Source organism: Nyctibius grandis, chromosome 13 (genome assembly GCF_013368605.1).
Source record: "Nyctibius grandis isolate bNycGra1 chromosome 13, bNycGra1.pri, whole genome shotgun sequence".
NCBI lineage: Eukaryota > Metazoa > Chordata > Aves > Nyctibiiformes > Nyctibiidae > Nyctibius > Nyctibius grandis.
In genome coordinates, this window is record NC_090670.1 from 10581773 (window position 1) to 10594699 (window position 12927).

Consider the following 12927-nt stretch of genomic DNA (forward strand, 5'->3'; position numbering starts at 1 on the left):
TTAAAGAAACTCCCTGATCAGGAGGCCCTCGTTCTTCTCACAGAGTGACAGCTCACGGGGTCCCCTTCACATGCAGTCTCCCTTTGACCCAGCCACGCAAGGAGCATTTCAGCGCAGGAGCCCAGCAGTGCTGGTGTGAGCACCAGGCAGGGGCTGTGTGTAGTCAGGCACAAGAGGCAGCGCTGGTCTGTGCTCCAAAGACCACAGGGAACAGACCAGGGTTGGAAACGGTACTTTATTGTTTGGTTTGCAGACACAAGCATTCCCCAAACACAAGAGCAAGCTCCTACAAGGCCACAGCCCATCAAGTCCAAGACTCAATAAGATGCAGAAAGCTGCACCACAGTGTCCCAGGGAGAACTAAAATCCTCTGGGAGAACGGTGCTAAATATTTACAGCAAATCCAGTGTTCTGGCTGCTCTCACAGGCATAGTCCAATCCTTTAGCTCCACCAGCCAAGCCCAGTACAATGTATGTGAGAGCAGCTCTGGACACGGAGCCTCTAGCACTGCCCAGCAGCACACCTGGCAGCAGAGGTGTGTGACTAGAGCAGACTTCAGCAAGGCAGATGAACAACACTTCCAGCTCTGCTCGCAGGTACAAAGACCCAGGCCCGCTCCTCACTTCTCCATGAGGGACTCCAGCTGCTCCTGCAAGGACGTCATCTGGGAAGAGGAAAGCATTACAGTAAGGCACGGCTGGGACTCCTGGAGAGCTCCAGCCCAAGCACTGCCGTGTTTCTGCAGATCTTCCACGTACGCCAGTGGCTGCTTTGCCTGTACGTGGCACAGAGCCGTGCCTGGGCCCCTCTGGGGCAGAACTCGGCACTGCCCACAAGGTGAAGCCGCACAACAGGAACCTGGGAGTGCGAACCTCCTGCCTTGGTATGTGGCTGAAACTCCGCAGAGCTGCCCAGGCAGGAAATCTGCCAAGACCCTCCAGCTGCTGCCTTTCTTATACCTGGGTGCTAGTGGGTTTGTGTGTCATGTTTTACCCCAGGCAGCAATTCTAGCAGCCCTGGACTGCTGACTAGCTGTGTTCTGGCTGACTACTCCTCCAGAAAGCAGGCTGCAACCAACCCCATTTCCTATACCTCCCGGTGCCTTAGGAAGCTCCATGCAAGTACAGATGAGGTACAACCACACCTGACCTGTAACACTGGAGTTCAAAGCAGCTGGTGTGGTACAAGATTCAGGAAACACTGTCAAAGATGAAGCCTAGAATCGTGTTGTGCCCTGGTTCTTCCCACTCTTCTGTGGGAGTTTCCTCACCTGCTGCTTCTCTCGCTCCTCCTGCTGCTTGAACTCATCCAGCACAGCCTGGAGACGGGTCTGCAGAGACAAACATGCCAGACCACAGTTACCAACGTGTTCGCAGCTGAACGGGGTGCTGGCACAACACGTCAAATGGTGCAGCAAGCCCCAAGCGGCACTGACAACCAGCCCCCTTATCTCCTGCAGTTTCATGGATTGCTTTGCCTCCACAGGGAAACGCTAGAGTATGTATGGTCACACTACAATTATTTGTAACCCAGCAGGCAAAGGCCCCTGGCTTTTCCAGGGCAGCAGCTGAATCAGGCTGCTGGATCTACCGGCAAGCCAGTGCTAAGCAGAAGACTTGAAGGGACCTCAGCAGAGCTCTCACCTTGAGGGCTAGGTTCTCCACTTTCATGATGAGATCTTCCTGGCGCTTCCTCCTGTCCTGGGTCTCCTGGAGCTTACTTTTCAGGTTGTCAATCTGTTTCTGGATGCCCATGACTGGAAGAGAGAGCAAGCTCAGACCCAGAGCAGCAGCAGAGCTGGGCAGCGCAGCCTGCCTGGCACCCCGGTGATTCTGCTGCGCTCTGCCACCCACTCACCTATCTGATTGGACCCCTCATTCTCCTGTTGCTGCCCATCAGACTCATTCAGCTTGTCCTGCAGCTGCCTCTCCAAGTCCTCCTCAGTGTCCATGATGTTCAGGTCTTCATCGTCATGATGATCCCTCTCATCTTCATCCTCACTGCTGCTGCTGATGTCATTAAATATCTCCCGCAGTTCATCATGTTCTAGGGGGGTGCAAAAGGGAAGAGGAAAAACACAGCTGACGACCTCCCAGCACCCTTTGCCTGCCAGGTACCACATCAGTATGGGGTGCCTGTCTCAACGCCCTCTCTCCTTTGCTCTGGTTAGGGCTTACCCCAGAGAGAACGGGCCCAACTGCTTACTTAGTGGCTAGAAAGAAAACAACATCGTTCTCCACTGCACCTGAGGAGCCGTGGCCTTGCTTATGTCCCGACATCCCTGGGGAGGAGATGTCCAGGCTGGTGAGTGAACCATGGTTGTCTGCTTCTTTTGTTTCATCTTCAGCAATGACTTCCCAGCCTGACAGCAGGAACAGGCGAGTCAAGGGAAAAAGAGGAACATGAAAGTTGCAGTACGACGAAATAACGCTAAAAACTGCAGGAGATCACTGCCCCTCCAACAAGTCTGGCCTTGCAGCTAGGGATATCCACCACCCCAGCCTCCTTTTTGATCACTTCTCCTCTGCTGTTACTTAAGTTCCTGCTCCAGTACAATAGTACAGTCCACAAGGAAGGTCAGCAGGAAGAAACAATGAGCTTTGAACAAGGCAAAGATGAAGCTCCTCTTGTGTGCTTATCTCACACCCACCCAAAGCTGAACTTGTCTTTCCTTTCCACAGCCCCCAGGTCACATATAGTGTCTTGTCCTCTACTTGAGCTTTTTTTCTCCTAAAAGGATACGGACACTGACAGCTTCAGCATCTGTGCTCAGGAGACGCTTCACCTCTTTTTCCACATCAGGAGACTCAATATACTGGGCCAGAGAACAGAGACACTGTTAAATGCCTCATGCAGGCTGCTGGTGCTGGTCAACTCCATCCCTCCACCTCTGGACAGAACCCTGTTTCAAGCCTTTCTTCTCTTATGCTTTCTGCTCAGACCTTGCTCATGCTCACCCTAAAAGTAATTTATGCACCTCCAGAAAGCAATCCATCTTTTTTCTACAGAGCTCCTTGGTGGGTTGTATACTCTCACTTTTCTACTTATACTGCTTATGAAATTACACTTTCCACGTGTATGCAAAAAGTCCTTGAGGTTCTGTTTCCTGATGAATGGTCAACTCCACTCCTTCCCATCTCACTCAAAAGGTTTAATTTTTCACTTTTAAATTAGCCAGGAATCTTAGTGCAGTGACATCAAATCTCTCCTGTGGGCTATAAGAATGTCTCAAGTAATTTGTTTGCCAAATGTCATCCAAAATAGCACTCCATCCTGTTCTCAGAGACTGCAAAGCAGAGAACAAGTCTTCCCAGCCTCACGGTGCTGCATGTCTCCAACACCTTGCCTGGCTTGTGCATACGCACAGAGACAGTCTCTGAGCTCCATCTGTTGTCACTCCCCCAGCTGACATGACAGTTATTCTATTTGTAGTGCTGCTTGTTGGGGAAGTGAACAGGCCATGCATAGGGAGAAGATTTCAGCTAGGAAAGCAGGAATGAGTGAAGCCTCAGTTCCATGCGAGTCTTCCTTTCTTCTCTATGAGCAGGAAGAGATGTGCCATGGCAAGGCAGCCGCAGGAATGGAGTCCAGCAGTTCTCTGCACAGAGGATTTTCCCCTCAGGAGCATCTTGGAAAACATGGAGGAAGCACCCAAAGAAGTGTTTAAATCTACTACCCTCCCTTCACCCTCATCTTGGGCAAGGAAACGTGAAGCAATGTTAAGAAATTACATGTTTTCTTGACTAACAGACAGTTACGGCTCTAATGTCTCTGCCTTCCTATCCCTTGGTTATTGCATCTGCGTGAGAAACAACTCACCTTCTTCTTAGCTGTCTTCCGGAATCGTCTCTTCCGTACATTTTTCAGGGGAAGAGTGACTGTGACAGAGGAAACAGATCACATGTGTCAGGCAGATGGCCTAATGGGAGAGCTGTGTGCCAAAAGGGAGAAGATCCCTTCAGGAACAGAGAGGGAGCACTGGAAACAGAGCAGCAGCACAGCCAGGACATGGCAGTGGTGAGTGCCCTGCACAGCTGTGGGGACACTGGGGTGGTGGGATGGAGGGGTTTGGCACAGCCTCTACTCACTGCCATGGTTCCAGATGAATTTCTTCTCTCTGTCCTTGTCCTTCTTCTTGTTTGCCTTGGGGTCAGTGCTCACAGTTTGTTCTTCCAAAGGGGGGTAGAGATCACCATCCACAGTGCAAACGAGCATCTGGAATCCCCACACAAACACAAAGCAGGCTTATCGTACCGCAAGGACAAAAGGATGTGAAAGCTTTTCTGGAGAATGAACAGTGACTGCCCACTGCATGTTGTGAGCCAAAGGGATTCACGGGCGTGGGGTACAAGAAACACAATGTTTCACACCCAGCTCAGTTCATATCTAAACACAGCAACAGTTAAGCTGTTTCGAGGACAATCACATTTCATGCTCCAGAAATAGGATTTCTAAACACCAAGCGGAGTGGGGAATTTTAAACTGACAATATTGTGAGAATACAGAAACTGGCCATGTTATACTGGGTGTCCACCTGCCAAAGCGTACAAGGGTTTTCCTGGAGAGGGAAGCAAGGAATTAAGCTATTGGGGCAGGCAAGGACAGCCCATACCTGGCAAATATCTGCTGTCTTATAGAAGGTTTTCTTGTCAATGGTTTTTAAGCTCTCGATGATGCAAGGCAGATCCACCAGCTTAGCAGCCAGTGGCACCCGGTCTACGCGGACAATCCCATGGCGCCCATCCGCTGCGGAAAGCCACGGGACAGGTTAGTGCTGTTGCTAAACTGAGCAATAAATTCCTGGGCAGCAGAAATGTCATGGGAAAACACATGCAAGTTGCACAGCTTCACTTGTGGACAGTCAGAGGAGTTTTAAGATGCCCTTAAGTTGCTCACTCACCGTGTAGCTCAATGGTGAGCCTGTCCTTCAAGTTGACATTCCCGGACTGTACCGCTCGCCGCACAGTGGAGGCATATTCCTGGGAAGGTTGAACAGACTTATGTCAGGACTGGGTGTGATTCCTCTGAGAATCACTGAAGGCTTCAGTCCAACCTACCAGGCTTTAAACACCGCTGCCATCCCAATGCAAGAAAACAACTGCAAGAGCCGTAATGAAAACTGCACCCTCCTCCCAATACCACGCATTAACCCTGTGGCTCTGCTGTTCCCAGCGCCCTTCACACCCCCCGACACGATACAGCTGTGACAGTGGTGTGAGGCCCCGACAGACATACCCTGCCAGGGGACCCCAGCTCTGGGGGAAGTTACAGCTCCCCTTACCAAGCTCTCATGGTCTCCGCAGGCCACAGTCTCAGCTGTAAGCATCTAACAAAGAGCATCCAGTGCACTGCAGCCATAGCAACTAAGGACCCAGCGCTCGCTGCAGCTCTGCCCTTACAGAAATTCCTCCCTGACGCTCTAAGCTGTCCTTCCGAGCCCCCCGCTCTGTCTCGCACGAGCACCTCTCGAGAGGAGACCGTGGTTCAAACGAGTGGGAACGAGCTACCCAAAAGCATCCAGCTGCTTCCCCGTCCCTCGCCAGCTCCGCAGATTTCCCACCGACTTCACTGGCCTCGCTGATCCCTCTCCCAACCCCCCGATCGGGACTGAGCTGCGTGTGGAACGTGACGGCGGCCGCTGCAGCCGCCCCGGCCCGAGCGGCCTCTTACCGGCGGCAGCCGCAGCACGAACTGGCTCTCCAGCTCATGCGGAGCATCGTCCTTGCTCTTACTCATCCCTTCTCCTCCAGCTTGGAGAACAAGACACAACCGCCTCGTCGCCAAGAAGGCCCCTACCGGGTGCCCCCAAGGCCAGGCTCTCGCCCACGGCCGTCCCGCACAGGGGCGGCGGGGGCAGCTGGCGCCTTTCCGGGGCCGCGCCGGTGCCGGGATGAACCCTCGGCAGGGCCCGCCCGGCGCTCAGGAGCGGCTGCAGCCTCCCTGGCCCCGCTCACCCGCGGCCCCGGGCGGAAGCCAGGCCCGGTGCGCCGGCACAGGCTCCCCCCGCCCGTTCCGCCCCGCCGGGGGAAGGGTGTTGGCGGCGCACCGGAAGCGGCGGCGCGGCCATGGGGGGCGCGGGCGGGCGGCCCGGCTTCTACGTGGGGCTGGGGCTGGCGCTGGCCTCCAGCGCCTTCATCGGCGGCAGCTTCATCCTCAAGAAGAAGGGGCTGCTCCGGCTGTGCCGCCGCGGCCGCGCCAGGGCAGGTACCGCCGGGCGGGGGGGGCTAACGGGGCGGGGAGAGGGGCGAAACGCCCCGGTGCCGGCCCTGCGAGCGGCCCGTCAGCCCTGGCAGGGAACCCCCGGGCTGCCCCTGCAGCTGCTGCCCCGCAGGCGCGTTCCCCGGGCACTGCGGGCCGCCTCAGCCCGCACCCGGGGGCCCTCGGCCGCCCCTGCCCTGCTTTTGGGGCCTTTGGGTCTAAAAGTGGACTTTCTCCTTAGGGTCAGCCAGCCATCGCCGTAGCCAACAAGGACACGTTCTGTAACCGCTCACGCGTTGTTCAAAGGACTGTCTTTGAAACGCGGGAGAAGCTGGGGGTAAAATCTTTGCTTTTAGGGTGAGAGAATCGGTGCTTGCCCACGTCTGGGTGAGGCCAATACATGGCAGGGCAGGCAGACCCACGGCAGCCTTGCACATGGAGGAGACCAGGCTGCTCCCACTTGCTTCTCCGAGGCAGTTCTGGCAGAGAATGAGCCTTTCATGTAGCTTCATCTGAGGTTTCTTGTTATTGTATCTTCCTTACTTAGGGCAAGGAGGTCACGCGTACCTGCGAGAATGGCTTTGGTGGGCAGGGCTGCTGTGCAGTAAGTACCTGCTCTGAAACTGTAGCAAGACACACTTAAGAGCGTGTTTGTCATTGTTTCCAGTTGCTTTCATGTTTTATTGTGATGATTGTTGCTTGACTGCTTGATTTTTATCTGAGTGTCTGAGGATGTTGATTCAATTCTAATTCTAAAATATTCTAAAGTCTCATGCATTACCAGGTTTCTCTGCTAAACAGGAGTTGAGGAGCTGGTCTAACTGCATTGGGTTAAGTGCTTCTGAAATGGCCTGCCCAGATGATGTAGTTATAATGGCACATCCAGCACCGTGGGTTTAGTGCTACAGCGATTTCAGCAGCTCTGTTTTACACTTTTCAACGTTAATAACCAATTGTACTTGATTTACCCTTTAAAAAGCTGTAAAAGCTGTTCCAGGAGAAGAATGTGACTTAGAAATATGAAACGCATCAAAACTCCTTTCAGCTTTGAGAACATTATGGAAATATTTTTCTGTGGTTGCTGCTCAGCTGCGTAGCCCCGTGTGACTAAGGATCACCACATGTAACCACGAGCCTTCTAGTCCCAAGAGAACCTTTATTGGGCTTCTGCTTGTTCTTGCTGGTGCTGTTCTTTCCTGGTTGCACAACATACCTCAGAAACACAGGATGCTCGGGTGGAAACTGAGGCTCTCGTATGACTGCACTCAAACTTGTATTATGCTGAATTGCTCCTACTTTGATGCTCACCTGACAGAGCTTCTCTTGCAGTGGGAGTTGGAGAAGCAGCAAATTTTGCTGCCTATGCCTTTGCGCCTGCAACACTGGTAACTCCACTCGGTGCTCTAAGTGTCCTTGTTAGGTAAGCAGCCTCAGAAACACCCTTACCTCATGTACCACCCCTTAGTGGTGAAAGCAGTTGCTCTGCATTCCCTTGTCTCTTCCCTCAGGTACTGCATACCTTGCCCTAATTGGTTTGTTTTTTTTTTTTTTTTACCATCTTTCAGTGCAGTTCTGTCTTCCACCTTCCTGAATGAGCAGCTGAATGTTCATGGGAAGATTGGCTGCCTCCTGAGTATCCTGGGCTCCACGGTGATGGTGATCCATGCTCCGCAGGAAGAAGAGGTTTCCAGCCTGGAGTCAATGGCAGAGAAGCTGAAAGATCCAGGTACTTAAATAAAAGGGGTCCTGTCAACTTCAGGCTTTGAAATGACTGTAGAATGTCAGCTACAGCTTGGCTAGATTGGGAAGGACTGAACTGAAGGGTAATTGAGCTGTTTCTTGTTCTGCACACCAGTGGAGGAAACATGCCCCTGTGTCCAGGATAGCTTCCAAGTTGCCTTCTGTGGCAGAAAAAAGGCTGGGGTCTCCACGCTCTAAATGTGAAAGATTGGTGGCAGTCAAACAGCATTGAATGCACGTGCTCAGAGGATTTGCACCTTATTAACTGGCTCAAAACACAGGGGGACATGTCAGCTTCAGAATGGCTTTTTTTAGGACTGTCAGGTCCTCTTGGCCCCAGATGAAAGAAGCAGACAGGGACCCCACTTTACAGAGAGGGAGTCTGGTGATCCTTCCAAGTCACTGGGTCTGTGCCAAAGCAAGAATGAGAACTTGGGTCATTAACAGTTATCCAGTGTGCTTTTTTTGTACTAAGAGGTATAGATGCAAAAAGTGAAGAGCATGGGAATTAGCTGCAGCTGTCAGCAGAAGGAGAAGGCCTGTGGCAGTGCTGGGATAGGAGAGGGACTTCCTGTACACGAGGGAGGCAGGGGTGTGGCTGAGGAAAGACAGAGGAGGAACTTGAGGCAAAGATGAATGAGCGATTCGAGGAGTTACGCCCAAGATCAAGTAGTCCTGATATTTATGTTACAGGATGAATCAGGTGGTAAGGATATGATTTGGGCAGTAGCATGAATGGCAGAATAAGCCACAGGAGATGGAGGAAGGAAGCACAGGGAGAAGAGCAAAGCAGAGTAACAGGTAGATGCTGCCGCTCCTTAGAGGGAGCACTCTGGCACGGCCTCGTACTCCTGTGATGTGGTGCTTTCATCTTGTCCCACCACAGCCTGCAGAGCTCAGCTAGGGCTTCCCAAGCCTTCTGCCACCCTCCTGGGCCTCCTGCAGAGCTGTGCCCCCTCGTCTTCCTGGTCAACAATTCCCCCTCCCTCTGCTAGTGCTGTAGAGCCTGGCTGTGCCCCTACCCCTCCGGCATGGGCAGCTGTGTCCCCTGACAGGCTGACTTGTGGGGCAGTGCTGTGATCAGCACTGTGAACAGCTGCTGTCGTCTCTGCAACTTTGCTCAGGCTGGAGACCAGCTCTGCTTCCCAACCCTGCTCCCTACAGGTGGAGGCTAAAGAGACAGACTGATGGGGCAGTTACCCACATTCTTCATCTCTACTTGCTGTTCAGTTACGTCTGTCACTGGTGCTACTGTTCTCTGATAGAGCTCTTTTAATTCTTCTTTCCCCAAGGATTCATTGTATTTGCTGTGTGTGTCCTGGTGAGCTCCCTTCTGCTTATCTTTGTGGCTGGACCCCGTTACGGACAGAGCAACGTCCTGGTTTATGTTTTGATCTGCTCCGCCATTGGCTCGCTTTCTGTGTCCTGCGTCAAAGGCTTGGGGATTGCCCTGAAAGAACTGTTTTCCGGGAAGCCAGTACTGAAAGAACCGCTGGGCTGGGTGCTCCTGGTGTGCCTGGTGATCTGCATCAGCGTCCAGATCAACTATCTGAACAAAGCCTTGGACATCTTCAACACATCTGTGGTCACACCCGTTTACTACGTGCTGTTCACCACAGCAGTCATGATGTGCTCTGCCATCCTCTTCAAGGAGTGGCAACACATGGTGCTAGACAACATCATTGGCACCATCAGCGGCTTCCTCACCATCGTGTCTGGCATCTTCCTCCTGCATGCCTTCAGGGACATGCCCTTCACCCCCAACCTCCTGCCCCTCTTCCTGCAGCAAGGCAGGGCAGACCCGCATGCCTCATGGAGGAGTGCAGACAGACATCAGTCATGTCAGCACCAGCCTCTTCTGCCCTCAGAGGACAAAGGCTCTCAGAGCGCAGAGGAGGAAGAGGAGGAGGAAGGTGAAAGTGTGTGAGGAAGCCTCTGAACTGCTAGCTTTCTGCTGTCACTGCTGAGCAGCTCCCCTGCAAGGCTGAACATGCTGCCTCAGCCACTGCTAGCTACTGCTGCACTAGCAGGAGTTGGCAGTTACCATCTACCTGCCGCAGGTGTGAGGTGGATGACCTGCCACTGCCAGGAGGCTGACAGGGACAGCAGCCTCCGGCAGCTAGACAGGAGCCCTGGGAGCCGCCCAGCTCCTGGGATCTGGTGACTCCACTGTTCTTTTACATGAAGAATTGATCTGCCCTTTGTCAGGACACAGGCTTCGGCTGTGCAGAGGCCCGCAGCGCTAACGCAGTGCTAACCCTTACTGAATGCAAAGACCACACATCTGGGGAGGCCTCACAGCATTTTTTAAAAATATACTTAGAAGATTAACAGTTACAAAATAATCTAACATGGTGCTAAGATTACACGGAGAGAGGATGGATATCTGGCTTTGAAGATGACATACCCAGAATGTTCATTCAAAAATTCCTCTGTCAAGTACTTGTTTTGCTCACTCTGCTAGAATTTATTTACAGATTCACATCCAAGAACAGAATACAGCCAAAACTGGAAAACTTCAGTGGTGCTGCCACGTGCTGCTGTGGCTCTTACGGAGGGACAAACCTCTTCACACAACATCTGCTGTGCAGGTTGATGAAGTATCTTAACTGTATTCTATTAAAAACCGGTATGTTCAGTTACCGAGTGGCTAGTGATACATTTGTACCGAGAGCTTGGCCAGCACTGAAAGGCCTGAAGGATTACAGGGGTAGGAAGAACCGTGGGGATGTTCGAGAGAAACTCAAGGTAGGGACAGGAGAGGGAATTGCTTGCTGTGGGAAGAGGAGTGACCTAAGAGTCCTTAGCTGCTGAGGTAAGTTTCTGAAAGATAACTAGACAGCTGTGTCCTCATTTACATGGGTTTGTATCTGCATAGCTCTGTTTAACACATCCTGAAGCTGTTCCCAGGAAGGCTGCTGGCTACAAGCCACCCATGTTAGGCACTCATATGCCCTGTCCAGCCACCCGTGGCAAATGGACGTGTGTAGAACTGCTTTACCAGGTTCCTGTGTAGAACTCCAAGCCACTGTCAGTGGGTCACTGGCAGGCTTCCCAGAGCCACGCTGTACATAAACGCTGCTGAAACGCTATGCTGCCTTTCCAGAGGGTGGATCAATGGTTGGTTGTTTTTCCAGTTAGATGCTCTTCTCTGTCCTGGGGGCAGAGGTCCAGAAGACACAGCCATAGGCCTCCCTCCAGTGCTCTCCACAGGTAAACGTGCATGAGGTTATGAAGTAGCTGGTTACTTATTTCCTGCATTTAGTCTCTCTGAAGAAACTATTCCCTTACAGGACAGCAGGAGCTATTAACCCTTTGGGGAAGAGGAGGAAAGGCCACAGCCTCTCCCAGAAACAAGACTGATTCATGGGACCAAATTAATTGAGCAATAAATTGGAATTCAGAGCAGACCTTCCAGCCAGAAGACAATGATGCCCCCTCTCTACTAATTTTGCAATAAAAAGGATCGCTGGGAAGGAGGGGGAGTGATAAGAAGGCCAGATTTTCAATTTTCAGTGGCCGTCTGCCTGAACAAAGGAGAATCTCATGTTAAAAATTGACCCAGTTAGTATTTATTACATTGACCAGGGGAAAGCAGTTAACGGAGCGAGTCAGTATTGACAGAATTGTGCTGCAATTTGAAAATTTGGCGACATGATTGATTTACCTATGGAAGCCTGAAAGTATTTTCCAGTAGTGACACTGCCTGGGATGATCACTGTGCCCAACAAGCTCTTCTCACTAAGAGTACCTGTACCAACTGCCCAGCGATGGCGCCTGCAGGGCTCATGAGCATCTACCCAGGAGGGCTCGTTTTGTGCAGCACCGTTTAAGGCAGCGGTCGCAGGCCGGCCTCGCCCAGAGCTCAGATTCGCATCAGCGCTGGGAGCACCCCCAGATGTGAGCATCACCACCCCTCCGTCCATCTGAGCGGGTGCGTTCCAAACGCTCCCTGCGTAGCATCGGTAGCCCCGGAGTCCCAGCACAAAGACGGCTGCTGGCCCGTGGCGCCGGGAGCAGCACGTCACCCTGAGGAGGCGCGACCTTGCCTCTGCCGTGGGCTCTCATCTGGCTGCAACTTCCCCAAGACTGGCCTTTAATTAAACCATAACCCCAGAGCTGATCCTGGCTCATTCAGGCGGCAGAGCGACCAGGAGCCGGCGTGGCGGAGGGCCCGGCCTCGCGGGGGGCTGGCCGGCGTCCCCCGGGCGCGGGTCCCGCTCAGTCGGACAGGCTCTCCGAGAAGGCCGACTTGGACTTCTGCGTCTGCTCCAGCCGGTTCAGGATGAACTGGCTGGTGTCGATGAAGCGCTCCACGCAGTTCACGAAGCACGTCTCGGCCCGGCTGTCCAGCTTCGGGCCCGGCTTGTCCATGCACTTCTCCTGCACACAGCGGGGGACCCGTTGGTCCCGGGAGCACGCGGCCCGACCCACGCCCCCCACCCCGAGCATCGGGGCCGTGCCTCCTGGGCTGCTCCAGCCCTCGGGCACACCGGCGTCATCCCCCCTCAGGAACCTCATTCTCTCGGGCGCATCCAGCCCCCCTCCCCGCCCCGCCGGGGCTCTTCCCGGCTCGTCCCCCCGGGTGCCCCCCTTCCCCGAGAGTCCCTCCCCCGGGCTCACCGGAGCTGGGACTGCTCCCACGGCGGCTCCATTTTGTCCCCATCTCCCTCCTCCCCCTGCGGGCAAGGGTCAGCGCAGCGGCCCAGCCCGCCTGTCCCACCACCGCCACCCCCCGCTCTCCCCGCTCGCCGGCGGCCCCGCCCGTACCCAGCAGAGCTCGGTCATCTGGTGCACCAGCTGCTGGAAGCGCTGCTTCTGCGTCTCCACCTCGATGAAGCGCTGGAGCTGGGGGTCGGCGCCGCCCAGCCCGGCGGCGGACGGCGCGTCCATCCCGCTACCGGTACCGCCGGTCCCGCCGCGACCTTCACGTGCCGCGCCGCGCCGCCGCCACCGCGCACGCGCCGCGCCCGCCCCTTCCGCGCGCA

The 12927-nt window shown here is 54.0% G+C and overlaps 3 protein-coding genes across 3 annotated transcripts; 1 reads left to right on the top strand and 2 right to left on the bottom strand.

Moving 5' to 3' along the window:
* Window positions 1–221: 221 nt before the first annotated feature.
* Window positions 222–5991, bottom strand: TAF7L (TATA-box binding protein associated factor 7 like). Its single transcript, XM_068411962.1, has 11 exons — window positions 5672–5991; window positions 4902–4980; window positions 4614–4747; window positions 4090–4216; window positions 3821–3879; window positions 2744–2816; window positions 2247–2363; window positions 1859–2047; window positions 1645–1757; window positions 1272–1331; window positions 222–665 (listed from the first exon to the last, which is right to left on the bottom strand). Exons 1-11 carry the CDS (start codon window positions 5735–5737, stop codon window positions 621–623), a joined length of 1062 nt encoding a protein of 353 aa, XP_068268063.1. The 5' UTR covers window positions 5738–5991; the 3' UTR covers window positions 222–620.
* A 75-nt stretch (window positions 5992–6066) lies between these two features.
* On the top strand, window positions 6067–10581 carry LOC137669682 (magnesium transporter NIPA2-like). The gene is made up of 5 exons (XM_068411932.1): window positions 6067–6205; window positions 6747–6803; window positions 7529–7619; window positions 7765–7925; window positions 9232–10581. Exons 1-5 carry the CDS (start codon window positions 6067–6069, stop codon window positions 9864–9866), a joined length of 1083 nt encoding a protein of 360 aa, XP_068268033.1. The 3' UTR covers window positions 9867–10581.
* Window positions 10582–11488: 907 nt separating this feature from the next.
* On the bottom strand, window positions 11489–12890 carry TIMM8A (translocase of inner mitochondrial membrane 8A). Its single transcript, XM_068411933.1, has 2 exons — window positions 12710–12890; window positions 11489–12322 (listed from the first exon to the last, which is right to left on the bottom strand). The coding sequence occupies exons 1-2, from the start codon at window positions 12830–12832 to the stop codon at window positions 12161–12163; spliced, it is 285 nt and encodes a 94-aa protein (XP_068268034.1). The 5' UTR covers window positions 12833–12890; the 3' UTR covers window positions 11489–12160.
* Between the last annotated feature and the right edge of the window lie 37 nt (window positions 12891–12927).